Below are 19821 nucleotides of genomic sequence, written 5' to 3' on the forward strand. Positions count from 1 at the left end.
GAATGGCTGCATCTGTACCTACCTGCACTAATTTTGAAAACTACTTGACTTTACGTTCAACAAATATACACAAAATACATTAGTGCTGCTGAGAAAATTATTCTCTGCAGACATTCAAATGTGAATCGAATCAATCTCAGTGCAACGCAGGCAAACGGTGACAGTGAAAAAAGACCTTGATGTACTGAAGATTTTTAACACCTGTGGAGAAACCATGACAAGGAAAACAGCAGCATACCTGAGAGGAGTGATCGCTGTTCAGAGATTCGGTTTTCCCACTCTCCAGAAGATGGATCCTCGGGTGGCTGTCACTCAGAGGTGAAGTGGTTTCTCCATTGGGAAGGGACTGCTCTGGTTTTGGACTGCTGCCTCCCGTCTTCACTTCTGAAGACTGTGCTCCTGGGCCAATGGTCTGTGATGGCAAGACCTCAGCATCCATAGAGTTACAACGGCCATTCTCTACCTCGGAGTCCCGGCTGTCTTTGCTGTCCCGGGTGAAGGAGGACCGAGAGATGACCCCAAATTTCCGAGTCCTTTTGCCATTCTGTGCTGGACTGCCACTTGGCTCAGAGGAAACGCTGATCCTGTGCTCACTGCTGCTGCTGCCATTGCAAGGAGGAAGAGGAGCTTTGCGTTTAATACGACGCAGCATGATCAGGTAGATACATCCGCCATTCCAGCACTGGTCAGCCAGGTAACTGCAAAAAAAAAAAGACCATCAATGCACTAACTGTACAGTATGTGGATTTTAAAGAATCGAATGAGCGAAGGACAGAAAGATGAACACGAGGAGATTCATGTTCTGTTTAGTTAATTATCATTATACTATAAGTATAATATGAATTTTGTTCTTTAGAAACAAAAAAACAATATTATGAGTCCTCAAATCTTACCAGCAGACAGAAACTGATTTTTCTTATTACCTTCTCATTAACAAAACAGATAAAAGATGTCTAATGTGAACTAAAATAAACTGTCAATTTTACAACTACTTGTAAATATTCCTGTTAAGTTTTTTGCTTTACAAAATACTACGATGTAGATAATATTAAACACAGGTATTACTTATTTTAATGTAAATACTGCCTTAAATGTAGTTCATACAGTATCTATAATTTCCTGTGTTGATTCCAAGTCTGATTTTAATCTTATGTATAAAACTTAACTACCACGCTTTTTTGTAAGATAAAATTGAGTCCGGAAGAACATACAGGTATCATCGCACAATGACTGAGCTAACTTAAAATTAGAATCAGAATTTAAAGTAGCATATTTAAATAATAACATGTAGAATAACTGATAACATGTTATGAATTGTGTTGCATTAATCACATTAAGACTACCAATAAAATCACTCTGGAAAATGCAAACTGCAAAATTAATGATTCAGATATGTTTCTCTGAGTGTTTGTTTTCTGAAAGGCTGGACCTGACAACATAATAAAGGTGCCATCGCATTATTTGGTAATGGAATTCAAATACCTACAGTATAGAAACAAAGGTACCAAAGCCCACCGTATAATTTTTAAAATAGCCTCTATGTGTTTTGCCTTTGGGAAAAAGAGCCAAAAAAAAAAAACACCCCCCACAAATTCACAAGAAAAGACTTAATATTCCCATGAAAACAGGAAGGTCAGTGGTTAGAAGTAGGAAGTCAGCAGTGCTGTGAATAAACATTAAGTCTACATAGTGTAGTCCTATAGAGCAGGAAGCTAAGGCCAATTACTATCATAAGTAGAACAGAAAGAAATCATGAGAATAACATTTCACTTTTGGCTCATTTGGCATTATAGGCCCTGAGAAACGGTAATAGTATAACAAACCTCAATGGATATTTATGCACTAGGTCCTTGTGATTACCACAGAGTCCCAAGCAGGGAAGTATTTAACCAGAATGGGGAGATATACTGAAGCACTAGAAAAGCATTAAAAAAATAGATAACTAGATAACCTTTTAAAAAAGGTAAAATATCCATCACATTAGGACTTTAACTGTATAAATACAGAGGGGTATGGTGGTGCTGTGGTTAGCATTGCTGCCTCACAACGCTGAGGCATTGGGATCAATTCCTGTGGTGCTGTCTGGGTGGAGTTTGTATGTTCATACCTACAGCAACAAAGTCAATCGAATCTTCAGGCTGAGATGTGTGGTATTATTGATGGCTTTTCCATTATAAATAATCCACAGAATAATTAAAAGCTTATTAAAATAAACTACAAAACGTACTGTATAATCTCTACTGCCTGGCCTATCACAGCATTCATGCTGAACTTTGGGAAACAAACACTTCTCCACACACTGTTCCTACAAATTCACATTGGTTTAATGACAATAAAGAGACAAAAGTTATTTCTAAACATGCATATATATCCAATTAATCTGCATTGAAACAATTACAATTACAATTTGTAACTAGTACTCAATTTGAGTAATGCATGAAGAAATACAGTCACAGACAGTTTGGGACAGCGGTGTGGATCCCCGTGGAAAAATGTTAATAAGAGCAACAAATAATAAGAATGCAATACAGGCAATAAAATTAAAATGGATAAAACAACAAAAAAAATTTAGCTTTTGAAAAAGAGGTTTATACTTAATATTTCCCAGATGACATATTTAAACATGATAACTACTACTGACTTAAGTTACTTCATTCCTCTTTTTTTCTTTTACTTGTAAATCGGGTTAGCCAAAACCCATTTAATTTTATTTATTGTTTGTTATAACCTTTTTCTTCATCACTTAAAAGTCCCTTTGCATATCTTTATGTTGGTTTCCTGGTCATCATCATATCCAAATGCACTCCACCAACAAAGTGTTTGCTTACATCCCTAAATGGAATGCCAGACGAAGCAGGAGCCAGAACTAATCAAAACAAAGCAACCAAAACAAAAACAAACAATAAACAGCTTTTAAGACGAATGGAGGGAAATCAAAAGGAAAACATCCATGTCACATGAGCTCTTTGCAACTGGGCATTTTAAGACCCAGGAATTCAGTAAAACAAAACACAATATAACAATAACACCCCATGTGACCTCAAAAGAGTTCTGTAATCAACTGCAAGTTATTAACATGTGGGGATTATAGAGCGGCAGGAAGGAAATAAATGAGCTATAATATAAATATATATAACATATTTAGAATATAAATGCATAATAAAGTATATTGGTTGCTCATTTCTTCCAATTGAACAGAATGTATTTTCAGTTCTTAAGTCTACTTATTTATGGCTTACCCAGTTCTATTTAAGAATTATATGAAAGGAGAGAGAGAAAGATACAGTAAAAATAAATATATCCCCAGCTCGGATGTAATCGGTTCAAGATTAGGACAGGAAAAGTGCTTGCACTGTAGAAACTCAAATACCTCTTAGACCTAGCAGCTTATGAATTCTAAGTAGCATGGCCTTTTTTTTCTCAGGATTGCTTATTTTTATATATTGCTGTTTCAAGACTATCAAGAGAGGGCTTCAATGAACAGGAAAACACAAGGATTGTCCAAATACATATGTTGCTATTATATTCAGGTCAAAGAAAAATAAGCACCAATCTAGTTTTATTATGCATCCACTACATGTCAATCACTGTCACTACATTCAGTCTAAGTTAGCTGACCACTGACTATGCAAAAACATACCAAGTGCTGACTGACTTCAATGAAAGACTAACAAAACACAAGCAGCATGCTGTAACACATTGCCAATGTAACTATAGACATACTGCAGGTCTACAAGACTGTGTAAGCAATTGGATTTCTTTCATCACATGGAAATAATAAAATGCAGTAAGACAGGGAACACTACAATTAGAATATTTCCAAAACATTTGGTCAGCTCTGGATAATTTGACACTTGTTACTGTACCGTATTGTTTAAGAGTAATATATTTTTAAGGCTTCAAGTATTGCAAAATCTAGACTAATTCTGACAACAAGAAGCCTAATAATTGTAGGGCTGTAGACTACAACTACTGTTCATAAGCTTGAGACAGGAAACTGATTTAATCACCATTTTTGTTTCCTTTTGATTTTTGTACATTTCTTTTACTTTTTAAATCATAGCTTTTTACATGAGTGTTATTTTTTGTTCCTAGGTATACACAACGTTTTGACTAAACAGAAGACTCCTAATCAATTCAGTCTTGCTTCTATTTGAAAAGATCCCAAGTTATATGATCCTTTTTTATTGAATAACAAGGATCAGCATTTTTCAAATTAATGTTCTGCGTCACACATCAAGCAATAACGTTCTTCAGGTCAGATTTAAATCTAACTATGCTTTTATTTCTACAAAATCATTAAATAATACACAGCTGTTTTTCTATTCCAGCAATAGCTAAACTGACATACTGTACAAACCAGGTCTGTTTATGAAATAAACTATTAAAGAGCAAAGAAACTAAAATCTTAAAAATATAGAACTATTCAAATAAATTCTGTGATTGAATTCCGTGATTACATTTAGTACAAACACAGTTAGAGAAAATGGACACCGTGTTATTTTCTTATTTTTGTAATTGTTTTTTCACTAATTTAATTTTAAGAAAGAAAAGACTACAGCCTCAGTGATTTTTAAATTTCAATCAAGCACTAGATCTACAATACATTTTTAAATGTCATATGTGACGTGAAAATGAATCGTAAATGCGCTGGATTAATGCTGATCAATTTTTAACAGTTTTTAAAAGGTCACACTCAGCTAATGGATGTTTAAAAGAATGCCAGTATTCGACAATGAATTACTTCAAACCACTCATGCTTTATACTTGTAAAATGTGAGAAACTATTTCAGGTACTCACACTTTATACTAATTATTTTACCCATACGCTAAACAGCTTCATAAACAAATGAAAATCGTGCATATAGTATGAGGTACATTTTCTTACATATTTTCATCCTTCATCTTAATACCCTGACTCATTACATTCCTACAGTTCACTTTTTCGAACCAGAGTTAGAAAGTAGCAATATTAATGATTTTTGCACATTTTGTGAGGATAAAAGTTATTTTCAATATATGAAGGAAGGTGACACTGACATTTTCTTAATTTCAAAAATGCCTGACAGCTTGACGTTCCAGGGGACTGCCGTATCCTGTAGCTCACACATCTGTTGCAACTTCAGTGAAATTTACGACACCAAATAATGGAACTAGATATACATTCAATATGGAGTTTTTAACGCACCATTTCCTTGTAAAGTTGAACTGGAAAAATGATGTCATATATGATTGGTTTACATTTACCCAAAGAATATAATTTTACTTGATGAGCCATGTATTCTTATCAACGCCTATCTCTTCTAGGTATCATGACTCAGTCATGAACAACTTACTCTTCATATTTTGATTTGTCATTAATAGAATCCTATTATCTTGTTCTTGTCTATCATAACCTTTTGCCATACAAAAAAACCTTTTCAATTTTGACTACGATTACCTGATTTAAGTATTCAAAATCCCCAAAGGCACATACTCTCTTTTTACTGTATAAACTATGGGGGAGTAGGCTTGAATCTCTGAACAGGAGACACATTTTAAATGTACAGTAGGATTACGGAAGTATGGGAAAGCTAACCATTCATGTCGTTGAAGCTCTTTCTGTACCTACTTTCAAGAAATCTATAAGGACCAAGAGATCCTCAAAGCAATTAGTTGCAAAAACAAATGAGGTACAGTATATGGGGGAGCGGTGGCTCTGTGGCTAAGGATCTGTGCCTGTGGCTAGAAGGTTGCCGGTTCAAATCCCGCAGCCGGCAGAGGAATCCTACTCCATTGGGCACCTGAGCAAGGCCCTTAACCCCAGCTGCTCCAGGGGCGCCGTACAATGGCAGACCCTGCGCTCTGACCCCTGGCTCTCTCCCTGTCTGTGTGTCTCATGGAGAACAAGCTGGGGTATGCAAAAAGATCATTCCTAATGCAAGAAATTGTAAAGGGTTAATAAAGTGATGTTATTATTATTATTTGTATATGGACCAGATGACACCCTCTCTTTTAAAATTAAGTGTAAAGGTTTTTATTTTCTCCATAAAAGACAGGCTTACGTTTTGGCCAGCCAAGAGGTTAACACAATGTTACAATGATCATAAGTGCCTGTGCTAATAAGGAATTTTAGTATAGCAGTTTTTTTTATTAGATTGTCTTGTATTCATTGCCGTGTTAAGACTGCCTGCACTAGGCACAGAGCAATCAATTAAGCAACAGTTAATATACAGTAGAAAGTTCTAGAAAATGCCAAAGGAAAATACTTTAAACAATGTTATTTTCTTAAAATTACATTAGATGTTTCCATATTAATTCTTGCTCATTTTACCAATTCAAACATGGGACAATCATGCTTCAATAGCACATTGTGTACAGAGTTTATTTCAATTACAGTGTTGCTAGATATCAATTTTCCAAGGCCATAACATTCAGGTGCTGTCAAAGTTTAGAAGAATGAAACATGGTCATTCAGCACCAGTTCAAATAAACTCTCCATTGACAAATTATTTGTCACAATACAGCATTTTGTATCTTGATTGAAATGTTCCAGCTAGGAATACTGTTCTAATTTAAAGCAAATCATTGTTTCCTAGCCAGTGTAAGAACGTACTGAAATATCCAGGCTGTTATCTGCTGCTCCATTTAATTCTAATGAACACTGTCAACTCACATACAATTCTGAAGTCCATTTCATTATACAGTTATTTTCAGTATACAAAGCCCCACTTCCATTGTTACTAGAACTGATTCCTTTCACCAAACATCCTCTCTATTTGGCAGACAGCTTTCAAACCTATTTTTATAAGGCAGTGCATTTCATTACATTTGAAGTTACAGTGGTTTCATTCCTTTACAACTTTAAAAGTGATTCCTATTGTAATGCAAGACAAGAGAATGCTGGCCTTCCTTAGATCCTTCCAAAATGACATCAAGTCTATGCAAATGAGAAAAGTATGCCTGTAACTGCCTTCATGAAGTAACCAGACACAGAAGCAGATATTGAGCTCCTCATTTAAATGGATCAGTATGAAGCTCACAGGTGGGGACTTTCTGTTTGCAAACAATTTATACCTTTACTTACAGTATGCCCAGTTATGAGAATAACCCATGTTCATACTAGAGTGAGCATGAAAGCCAAAATAGCACGTGCTATATATTCAGAAAAATATTTAAATTTGCCATAAAATTTAAACTGAAGGAAACAACAAAAAATAAGATCTTGGTCATTTACTTCTGCCACATTTAACTGCAGAGGAAAAAAAACATCATACTTTGTATTTCTAAAATAATTTTAAATTACCCAATTAAGAGAAAGCCCAAAATAATAACAGGATAGTGTTTTTGTTTTGCTGAGAATGGGGCCAATATGGCATTTAAAAGATTAGAATATTCTTGGAATTAATGGTAACTCTGTAAACTGCAATTGCAGTATGGAGATATATACTTTGCACACCATCTGAGGAGTAACATAGAGCTGAGCACAAAGTCAACAGTAGAAGCTGAAAAAATAAACTGATAGGTAAAAGATGGGATTGACCTGTGAACACATTTAATGATCTCAGTTATCCAGACAAACAATCTACCACATTCATCTTGACAAGAGCTTTCTGGGTCATGACATGAAAGAATATTGACCTGTCAGACTCCATTTAAGACCACTTTAATCAGTTACATAAATCAAGGGGAAAATGGTCTTCTAAAGTATACTCAGAATCAAAAACAATGAAGGGAAGCCTTTCAAAGAGAATCAAATAAATACATATTTGTCTAATTGTATAAGAATATGTATTTAGATGCTTGAGGTAATGTGGCATAAAATCTGGCAATGAAGCATACAAATCTATTCTAATCAAACATAATTGAAGCGGTCCTTCCTGAAAGCATTTAAAGGCCAACTCCTAATTGTTTAACTTACAGCACTCATTTTCTTTTATTTCATAATATTTTTCCTAAATATTTTTAGGCCATGAAATTAAAATAATGAACCTATGATTCTTTCTCTTCTTTTAAAGACTGTTGTGCAAAAGTGACTGCACAGTCACACACAAAAAACAGTGCTTTTTCAGAACGATATACTTTGACCCTTAATGAAATTGCAGTTCTGCAGTATTTTGTTTGTGGAGGATTTAGCTGATCAGCATTTTTTTATTTTACTGAATGTTATAATAAACCACCCAGGCTTGAAGCTGCTTTCAGACTTTATTTGTTACTTATGGCACATTTTGTTCTAAGCTTGTATATAATTACATCCATCTAATATATTTTTTCTTCAAGCAGAATGAGGTATAGAACTATGTGTAGATCCCAGTGTATTTAAAATTACTCAAATTCAAATTAAAATCACCAGTGCCATGTCCATCCACAAAAAGGTGATAAAAATAACCAAAGCAGTTATAGACCTATATGACTGCCATATATTATACGTAAGGTTACAGAAATTATATGCTAGGACTAGTCAACATGAATAAGTCAAAATACTGCCTGTAAGTATATTTCTTTTTGGCCTTAACAAATAGAAAACAGAGTACAGATAAGAGTTGAATACTTAGATAAAGGTGATTAAATTAATGGTGTACCACACTGATCTGTACTAGGACCATGTCTCTTCCTAATTTTAAATCAATGTAGAAGGTACAAATGAAATTTTCAATAAAAAACAATTTAGATAAAATTCAAAACTTGGAAAACACCTGGCAGATGACAATTATGTTTTACATGTTTGCATGCAGGAAGCAAAAACAAATTATAAATACAAAATGAGAAACACTGAGATAGAAGAGGCAATTTATGGAAAAGACTAAAGTGATCACGTTGACATTGTTTACATCTGTGAGGAAGCAATAAAATAGGTCAAACAAAATGTTAGAATACATAATCAGAAGTGGAGAATTCAAACGAAGGGATGTTAATATTAAAATTGCATGCACTAGCAATGCCTCATTTAGAAAATTGTGTACAATTTGTTCTCATCACTTTACAGAAAAAATATTGCTGCACTGGAATCAGTCCAGAGAAGAGGAACCAGATGCATTCCAGGACTTAAAGCAAGTCCTACACTGACAGGCTGCAAGAACTGAACTTTATTTATCTTTATGCCCTTGTCAAAGGACTGACAAAGTCAACCCAGTGGACTTCACAATGAACAGTTACACAGAACCAAAAGTCAAAATTATTTGGGACTGAATTTAAAACATAGAAAAGGAGACTGCTTAGATCAATAAACTACAAAGTACCACATGGATAAGATCTGCTCTCTTGTTTTTAACTGTCCTTATTGTTTTATATTGTTGAAGTGGTTGTCAGTTCTGTTTAAAACATCATAGCCAGCAATGTGGGGTGAACTTGATGCTGTCTCCATTAGCTTTTCAAAGCAGTGATTGGAGGTTACCTTCTGTAAAATGGACAGCATTCACATTAAATCTAAACAAATACCCGTTATTAAGTGGTGTTTGCCTCCAAATACAGTACAGATGCACGTAAATGTGGGTAATAAAATTAACAGCCCCAAGCCCAAAAGAGATTTAATCTCATCTCAGGACAACAGATCTCTGTTGTCAACAGAGTGCTAACAATTTAATGCTTACAGAAAGCCTAATCTTTGTTTTTCAAGTATTTGTGCTTTATCAGCAAATTAATCATTAATACAACAGTTATTTTGTATTAGACTTAATAAAAACCTAAACCAGGCCCAACAAGAGAAGGTAACAGCTTCCTACAGATTATTAAAGGCCGAGGTACAGTTTTCACTGTAACTACATATAGCCTATTTGCTAAGGGGGACAAAAGCAGCAATGTGTGGTTTTCAAAGACCGAGTTAAACATGAATTAGTATGTGTTACCAAGACAACTGATAAAATGGGCATTTCACAATCTTATTAGACATCCAAGCGAGATCCACCTACAGACACATGAGGGAGGTGGGAAGGCAGACCAATGTTTTCCTCTCTGCCAATGTTTCCACCTATTTGTAACACGATCTGATAAAAAAGCATCACTATCATTACTAAAACAACGCAATCATTTATGGTGAACAAAAAGGAACAACCCAGTTCTTCAATACCTCTTTTACATTACTGAACTCCACTTCTGTTCAAACATTTCTATTTCTGCTTTTAATGGTCAGTATTGTGATAGGTTTTTGTTTAGCAATTTAATAATCTGTCCCTATTACCCTTTCAAGAATGTTTAAATGCTTTTTTAGTTTCCTGTTGATATTAAGGCTTCCTGGCAAATTCAGCAAGATGAAGAGTTTCAACAATATTCATGGGCCTTTCATAGCTGCTACATAGAAACATAACTCTAATGATGAAGGTATCACATTGAGTTACATGGCCTTATTTAATGAAAACAATTTAAATATAATTTCACTAAATAAAATTTTGTTCTCCATTACAAGCAACATCTCAAAACTGTGATTCAAAACCCTACTTTCATTATATGTGGTTGTTACAAAGCAATTTTGTGCAATGTTTTTAAAGATGGTGTAAGGAAGACTATGGATGACATAAGGAGTGTTGATATTTATATTATACTGGAAAAGGGGATCAGTTAAAAATTGCAATTTTCCTAATTGTAATTTAACTTTATTTTATTTAAAATTATGTTACCTATCTGTTATCTATTATTCTCAAATGATCTTATAAGATCACTTTATTGGCCATATACAATTTCTTGTATTAGGAATTTGTCTTTTCACATACCCCAACTTGCTCTCCATGAAACACACAGACAGGAGGAGAAGCTTGGGGTCAGAGTGCAGGGTCAGTTATTTATACGGCGCCCCTGGAGCAGTTGTGGTTAAGGGCCTTGCTCAGGAGGCTAATGGAGTAGGATTCCTCTGCTGGCCATGGGATACGAACCGGCAAGCTTCCAGCCACAGGCGCAGATCCTTAGCCACAAAGCCACCACACTGTGTAATAATAGCTCGTATTACTCTTTTCACTCTTTTTAAAGTGTTACAGTACTTAGGAGATACAAAATATACACATAAAGATTCGCCTATCAGAGATTTTTACAGTTCTGTTAGATGGCACTGTTCTTTCGCATAATTATTTCCAATGAAGAATATGTATGGCAGCAGGGTGATTATTATAGGATATATCCGGTCTAAATGGACGGTAATGGAGGTATAACCTTGTTATGTTCATGTTACGTCAACTTTGTGCCAGTTTTAATTTGTAGATCAAATGTAAAACATTTTTGCACAATATCTACTAAGCAGATTGTTAAATGCCTAGCTTTTGCAAAATAAATTTCTAAATGTCTTGCTTAAAAAACACTTCAGGCTGCTGAAGAATTTTACATATTGTGGTTTGGTTCTCAAAAGTGTCCACCCAGCTTCCACTGAAAAGCTAACGACATAAGAATGTTACAAATGACAGGAGGCAGTTAACTGCATCATGCTCAATAGTTTACTAGTGGTGTATGGATTGGAGGATCTAAACCTGACATTTCTTGAATAAAAAAGTGCTTAGCTCTCAGTCTTACTGTAAATTTCACATTGTTTTTGTTTAGTTGCCAAACTTCAATTAATCCATTAGCTTCACTCTTTCAATACAGTTCTGGATTTCCAATGCTTGTTTCAAGTCCCCTCATAATCTCCTCTTCCCAATACTGAAGAGATTCAGCTCATCGTACCTTTCTGTGCAATCTTTCTAGATACGGAATAAAATATTTGCACACAACATTCCAAGTCAGAATATCCCAGAGCATTATTAGTACTTTTAATGTCATGACATCTAAAAATAATAATAATTGCTTACATTTATATAGCGCTTTTCTGGACACTCCACTCAAAGCGCTGTACAGGAAATGGGGAACCACCAATGTGCTGCATCCACCTGGATGATGTGACAACAACCATAGTGCGCCAGAACGCTCACCACACACCAGCTATCAGTGGGGAGGAGAGCAGAGTAATGAAGCCAATTCATAGAGGGGGATTATTAGGAGGCCATGATTGGTAAAGGCCATTGGGCAATTTGGCCAGGATGCTGGGATTACACCCCTAGTCTTTCCCTGAGATTTGCCCTGAGATTTTTAATGACCACAGAGAATCGGTTTTACAGTATAGTGTCCCCGTCACTATACTGGGGCATTAGGACCCACACAGACCGCAGGGTGATAATCCCCTGCTGGCCCCACTAACACCTCTTCCAGCAGCAATCTTAGTTTTTCCCAGGAGGTCTCCCATCCAGGTACTGACCAGGCTCACACCCGCTTAGCTTCAGTGGGTTGTCAGTTGTGAGTTGCAGGGTAATATGGCTGCTGCATCTCAAGGATCCTTTGCAGTGGAGGTTAACACTACATTGGTAGGAAGAACATGAAAAAAAGCCATTTCTGTATGAAAAGTTAAGAAATACACTGCTCCAAAATTTATTCCTTGAAAAACGTATTGTTCAACAGAATGGAGCCTTGTTATGGGGACAAACAAAGTCCGAATTTAAAAAGCTGAGCTGTCAAGCATAATAGCTCTAGACCGGAAGAGATTCAATTGTTTAGTATTTTTTAGGTCAGAAGAATGATTTTGAAGGCAATCCTATATGACATCCAATGAGGGAGGATAGAACAGGAGTGGTATTCACATGAGGCTTGGATCTGCTTAAAACTGCAGCAGCTGAGTTTGAACTCATTTGAACTCATTGCCCAGTTGTCTGTTCAGTCTTCAATAGTGACTAGGTCTTGTATTTCCTTAGCTGCTTCTAAATAGCTTGCTATCCCTCTAACGTTGCATCACCTACAAGTATCAGGTGATTAGTACCAAAATATGATTTCACTTTTTATGGTACTTAATAATTCAAGAAAACACTGAAAGAGAAAGACAGATTACATTAGAAAATACCAATTAAAAAAATGGATTATCATGAAATCACTGTGTTGCATTTGGTAAAGAATGATTGGAATATATAGCCAAAAACAGTGAGGAAGGCACCCCTGCAACACAGCTGTGTTATTTAATTTCATAATAATAATAATTGCTTACACTTATATAGCACTTTTCTGGACACTTCACTAAAAGCGCTTTACAGGTAATGGGGACTCCCCTCCACCACCACCAACGTGCAGCATCCACCTGGACAAGGCGACGACAACCATAGTGCACCACACATCAGCTATTAGTGGGGAGGAGAGCAGAGTAATGAAGCCAATTCATAGATGGGGATTATTAGGAAGCCATGATTGGTAAGGGCCAAGGGGAGATTTGGCCAGGATGCCGGGATTACACCCCTACTCTTTTTGAGGACCGCCCTGGAATTTTTAATGACCACAGAGAGTCAGGACCTCGGTTTTACGTCTCAAGGATGGCGCCTTTTTACAGTATAGTGTTCCCATCACTATACTGGGGCATTGGGACCCACATGGACCACAGAGTGAGGACCCCCTGCTGGCCCCACTAACACCTCTTCCAGCAGTGACCTTAGTTTTTCCCCAGGAGGTCTCCCATTCAGGGACTGGCTAAGCTCACATCTGCTTAGCTTCAATGGGTCCTCAGTTGTGAGCTGCAGGGTTATATGGCTGCTTCATAGGTGTTACTTACAGTACATAGTACCACAACACATTACAACGTTCTTTTTGTGAATTAAAAGGTTGATAATATTAATAAAAATCATTTGGTCTGGCCCTGCCCTGTAGAGCCTGGCGATAATTCGATAACGATAATTATCGCGATATAATTTTCCTCGATATAATTTTAACAAAAGTTCGATAAATGTTCATGCTTTACTAAATACTGCGTAAGTGCGCGTGCATGTTGCAGACCGGGCAGCTAACAGATTTGTTTAATGTTTCTGTTGTTTGGCAAGTGTTGTGTTCTTAAAATAAAGAGTTGTTTAATTCACCAATTAACTGTCTGGTTTCTTCATTTTTCACTCAGGAGAAAAAAATCTGCCTTTAAACTTGAAAGAAATAATGATTTGACATTTATCGTGATAATTATCGATATCAACTGATATGAATTTTTTTTTTGGCCATATCGCCCAGCCCTACGCAGGCGGGACTTGAAATTCAATAAATCTAGGATCTTTTTTCATAGCAATATAAATTTATATTAAGTGAATCATCATAATAACGTAAATTTTGAGGGACAAGCAAGGAACGTCCATTACGGGATAGACAGGACACATACGAGTACATGACGGGACAGAAACGCATGCTTCTCGCCGGCTGTCTGCGGCCCGTCTGCCGGTATTGCGGTGACTCAGAGGACAGTCAGTGCCAGGCAGGTTGGGAGTGTACATGTTGCGAAAGTGTTAACACACTGTGTTTTATGAACTGCGGGATGAAGTCAAGCAGTTCATGGAGGTGATGGGAAAACCTGTCAGGGAACTCAATGATAGCAAGTGGCTGTTTGATCGACTGCACTCCAGACTGACCGACGCAAACCTGGAAAAGCAGTTGCAAGTAGCAACATCATCAATACCAGCTAACATCACACGCCTCACCAAAAAGAGGCAGTTCCAGCCATCACATTAGGGGTGAGTTAATTAAATATTTGACCAATTATAGCAGGCTAATTTTTAAATTGATAATTTTGTATGGCCCGCGAATTGTGTTATAAATATCCAAATGGCCCTTGGCAGAAAAAAGGTTTTCCACCTCTGTATTAATAAGTTCCTAAACACAAACAACATCTCTGTTGGTTGTTTTGTGTACCACGGATAATCTTGTGAAAGTCTTCATAAAGAAAAATAAAAAAACATAAGAAAGCCCACAGATGAGAGGAGACCATTTGGTTCATCAATCTCATTTCGTATTTAGTAGCTTATTGATTCAAGGATCTCATCCAGTTATTCAGCCATGGTATCAGCTTCAACAGCATGACTAGATAGCTTCTTCCATGCTCCCACAACCCTCAGCATATAAAGAACTTCCTCTGATTCGCAAATTTAAACGCACAACCATATAGTTTCTATGTACCCCCATGCCCTGTCTAAGAATAAAAACGTTCAGCTCTTTTAACCTGTCAAAGCAGGACATTCCTTTAAGCTCTGGAATGTATCTGGTTTCTCTTCTTTGGACTGATTCCAGAGCAACATCATCTATTTTATAAGGTTGTGACCAAAATTGTACAAAGTTGCATACAGTTTAAATGAGGTATTACTCATTCATTTTACTATTTTTATTTTATTTAAAAAAAATAAGTCTCAAACCTGTAATAACAAGCTGTAACAGGAACAAGTGTAACGTCATTTCCATCACATGAAATAGTAATATTTATTAAACTACAGCAAGGCTGATAAACAGAGGAGTAGAATTTCTTGGCGAAGTGCCTATGCTCAAAGTGAATGAAATGCAAGGCCACACACTGGCAATGGAAAAATCAGACAAGGCCTTTACATATCTGTATTCTGCAGTTATCTCAAAAAACAGACTTGACCCAGAAATAATTTGAAGCCTAAGACTTTCTTTTCATGCTGCATGTTAAGTGTTTTTAATTTTATCGAATTGGGATACTGTAACTCTTTATCATTAGGATTTCAATATACTGTATATACAAAATGGAAACAAACTGAATTGGGTCCTTTTACCTGAACATTAAAGATTAGAAAACAATCTAAATGATAAAAGGGACTTTTATAAACTCTTTACTTTGAAAGTCATCATGCGTTACAGTATGTCTATATTATGAAACAGAAACAGAAATAAGCCGTAGCACCTGTCTATACAGTAGATGTCTTTGATAAATTATGTACAGTCATGTCAATTAAATTATTAAAAGAATAAAAAAACATTTAAAAACATTTTAATCACTGCTAAATGGATATAGTGGGTTGCAAAATTAAACATTAAACATTTGTGGTGATCTATGTGTTTGTAAGAGCAGTTTTGCCAAATTCCACATGAATGAAGTCCAGTATCAACAATGGTCTTCAAAAGAATTTTGCATACCTCACACAGTTTAGCAATAATGTTTGAAATAATGGAATAAATTATATTTTATAAATTATGTAGATAAAACAGCAGACTGTTATACTTGTCATATTTAATGCTGATATTCTCATCAGTTACAGCGATTAATTTTTATTTTGTAATAGTCTATATATGCCTACAATCACCTAACCAGAATCGCAGAAACTCAGCTGTAAGAGAGTGAAATTGATGATACAGATGGAGGTGACTAGAAGATCCTTTACTAATCTTTTGCCCTTGTTGTGTTGTACTAGAAAAACCTTCAATTTAGCCGATATTAAAGTCTTCTTTTTTCTCATTCTTGCCCTTTCTAATATTGCTGTTAAGCTGTGCTGGGGTTTTACTAAAACAATAATTCATACTGTAGTTATGATCATAACTCCCTACACTTATATGGTGCTTTTCTGGACACTTCACTCAAAGCACTTTACAGGTAATGGGGACTCCACTCCACCACCACCACCAATGTGCAGCACCCACCTGGATGCATATATTTCTTTACTTGTGTCCTGTTTTTGTTAATTATTTTATAAAGTGCTTTCTTTCTGCTTATATTTTTTTCAAGGATTTTGAAATCTATTTATACCTTATTATTTTTTTAAACTCATAAACCTTGGATTTGGATTAGAAGTATGACCACATTTTCCTAATGGGCCTCTCACAAATACTTTAAAACTCATTTTAAGCAATAGATTGCACTGATTGCAATAGTTTGCAATTTCTAAGGGGATTTAAATCATCCCACTTTGCACAAGTGATAGCACATTCAAAATGTATTATTTACCCAGTTGTTGAAATTGTTTCAAACAAACATAAGGAATAGAAAAATATTTAAACTACATATTGAAATAGCTCAAAGTACTATTCAGGATTTCCTGGCATTGTCCTTGGCACAGTGTATAACAGTGTACTACAATTTAAGATTCGAACATGTTCAAATATTACTAAATTTACAAGGTGAGAGTTCCTCCGGCTGGCCCGAATTTAAATTGCTTTTCTTTAATTTATGATATAAGCTTTTAATGTATTGTATAGCACATTACTTTTAAAAACACCACATAAAATAATGATCAAAAGCAATGAAACAGTGTAGGAAATTAGCCTTTTACATATGTCCAGTTCAGGGTTAATCTCTACTCCATAAAAAGAATTAAATAGCAAAATTCATCTACTGCCAAGCTTAAATAGAGATATAAAGCCTGCGAGAAGAAAAGCAAATGAGTATATATATCACCTGCATGAATACTTAAAGGGCATATTTTTATTTTCATGTTTTAAGATGTATCAATTAAAGTGTCTTCCAGCACCACTTCTATCCAAGGCTGGAGCTTGACAAAACTGCTTACAATTCCAATGGGAATACTAACTGCCTCTCTAGTTTTTATCCAAGTATTACAGTATATCACTAAGAAAAAATATTTTTAAATAATAAAAAAAATATTGGGAACCTGAAATAAATAGAACACAATCAGGATGTATATATTTTGAGTACTGGAAAATTTGTGAATAATGAAATGGAAATAGCAGGCATGTACTGAATATCTGCTTGAAATTCCTAATTACCAAATTCTTGGTTTAAAAAAAATAGAACACCCAGCTAAAAGTTTTAATGTTCATTGTGTACATTTGACAATACTAGATAATGGTAATATTTTTATTTCACTTTATATGGGACTGTTTTGTTCTGAAAAGTCTGTTGAAAAATTAACAAATAACAGCCCTGGTCATCCTTTGATGACAGCTGTTAATTCATTCCTGCATAGTTCTGCCTTATGGGGCAACTCAGTCCAGTCTTGCCCCTGACATGACAGAGTAATTTTCTGGTACATGTGTGGCTGACGTATGTTTACTAAGTGTAAATTAAGTAATGGTATGCATTCCTAACTAGACAGGGTAATGTCGCCATCTTCTCATTATAGCCGTCACAATTATCTTGTTACCTACATAGTGTTTCTGTGGCGTCTTTTTTTAAGTCAGTTTCAAATATTCAACTTTCAAATATCCGTGCATAATATTAGATTTAATCTAAAAAATCTTAATTTATATATATTTTTATTTTCATCAAGTGACTGTCACTTATTATATCAAAATGTTTTTTTAAGAAAGACTGGTAAACAAGTGATTTATGAATACAATAGGAACATATTTGCAAGGACTTGTTGCAGAGAACTGTCATGAATAGCATTCCTATGCATCCATCCTGCTAATTCATGAATGTTAAATTTGTGAATGCCAAGGCCTGTATGTGGTTAAAACAAAACAGTATATCTACAGTATATATTTCAAGTAGGTAGATGCGTCAGCATGTGTAGGCTGCAAAGGAACTAGAAAAGGTTTATTCCATGCTGAAAAGAGAAGAAATGAAACAACGTTTCGGCTGTGGAGCCAAAGACACACCCAAAGAATGCTGTATACAAGTTACATAGAGGGACAAAAAAACAAACAAAATATGTTCAGAAGTATCAACTGCTAGAATCACTAGAATTGCTAGAATCACAAGAACTTTCAGTGAACTTGATAGTAGACTTTTGTGACTTGAAATTTGGCTTGGTTCACCTGGAAAATAATTCAGAAAAACTTGGGACCTGGACTCAGCTCCAGCTGAGTTTTTGTTATTCTCTCTTGACTGTAAGAAAAGACAAGATCAATCTATTCCTTCCCTTTAGCGGGTGCCCTGACAACCTGAGTAAGAAAGGAATCATTACAACTGAAATCTAAATTCAGTATTCTGTTTTGTTTTTAACTTGAGTTCTTTTTTTACTACTTTCCCTGCATAAAATGCCTTTGGCCTCCTCTGGCCTCCCTTCGATAGACTCTTTCTCCTATAGCTGTGGGGCATATTTTCATATTATTATTAAGTAGAAACTTGGGAATCCATAGCCTGTCCAATTCACAATTCTCTAGGGTAGTGAACTTCCATTCATTTGGTTTGTCTTCTGAATTTCTAAAACAGCACACCTATTTTCAGTTTACTTTCCAATACCATAACCCAATCTGAAACTTTTTGGCACAGACATTGTGGGGACTGTTTTGTAAGAGAGATGAACTAGTTGAAGAACACTCATTACTGAAATATTTATTTGCACCTTCCTTATCATGTTGTCTATGCAGACAATTAATACTGGGCTTCCTGGGAGATAACAGGAGTGATTTGCATTTTCATTTTAGGAGATGCCCGGCCTTGCTGGTCTGACAGGATCTGATTGGGTTGGGGGGAGACTCTTAGCTCTACAGAGCTCACAACACAAATTACAGTCAGATAAAGACCAAACAAGAACAAAACAGGCATGAGATCATTGCTGGCATAAAGACAAGGAATTTTACTGTTGTAAAAACTAATGGTTCACAGTAAGCCAAACAACAGAAACAGCTTTTGATTTGCTTTTTAAGTCTTTTTTTTCCCTGAATGCCTTATGTCAAAACCTGGATAAGAATGGGTGCTGGCATCGTTACATTATCATGAAGGCAGCAATTAAAGCATACCGTGCCACAAACCTGTTTCAAAGTCTCAGTATTTAGAGTTGCCAAATTTCACAGATACACCTGCAGATGAGGTACTCCACTGATAATGTCAAGCACTTTCATCTGGCAAGTTAGAATTGTACTGCAGTGATTTAAATATTGACCAAAATGCACTAAGCACTCTTACTAAAGACTATAATCCTAAATCTAAAGTGTATAGCAGAATACACATTTGGATTTTGTGCTTTTGTATGGATTCCAAATTATCCTGTTGTCCTGTATTCCAGATTTAAGATTTAATACAGAATTTAATTCTCCACTTATAAATAAATAAACACTGCGTGTGCTGCATGTGCGAACCACACAGAAGGACTGGGGATAAAAGAATGTTATACAATTCCATACTTGCCTCTATCCACCCAAAATACCACAAAAATTCAAGATCACTTTGATTGCACTTGTTTC

The 19821-nt window shown here is 35.6% G+C and overlaps 1 protein-coding gene and 1 long non-coding RNA gene across 6 annotated transcripts in view; one reads left to right on the forward strand and one right to left on the reverse strand.

Annotated features, from left to right (window-relative positions):
• The window catches only part of LOC148673190 (uncharacterized), a 330310-nt gene that overhangs the window by 106370 nt on the left and 204119 nt on the right, over positions 1-19821 (forward strand). The window lies entirely within an intron of this gene.
• Positions 1-19821, reverse strand: part of pdzd2 (PDZ domain containing 2) — a 176449-nt gene that overhangs the window by 84103 nt on the left and 72525 nt on the right. For all 5 annotated transcript variants that reach the window (XM_088629527.1, XM_088629525.1, XM_088629526.1 and 2 more), the window contains one exon: positions 239-698. In XM_088629527.1, coding sequence (XP_088485653.1) covers positions 239-698 — 460 coding nt within the window. The remainder of the gene's footprint in view (positions 1-238; positions 699-19821) is intronic.

Source organism: Lepisosteus platostomus, chromosome 4 (genome assembly GCF_059453375.1).
Source record: "Lepisosteus platostomus isolate fLepPlt1 chromosome 4, fLepPlt1.hap1, whole genome shotgun sequence".
Taxonomy (NCBI): domain Eukaryota; kingdom Metazoa; phylum Chordata; class Actinopteri; order Semionotiformes; family Lepisosteidae; genus Lepisosteus; species Lepisosteus platostomus.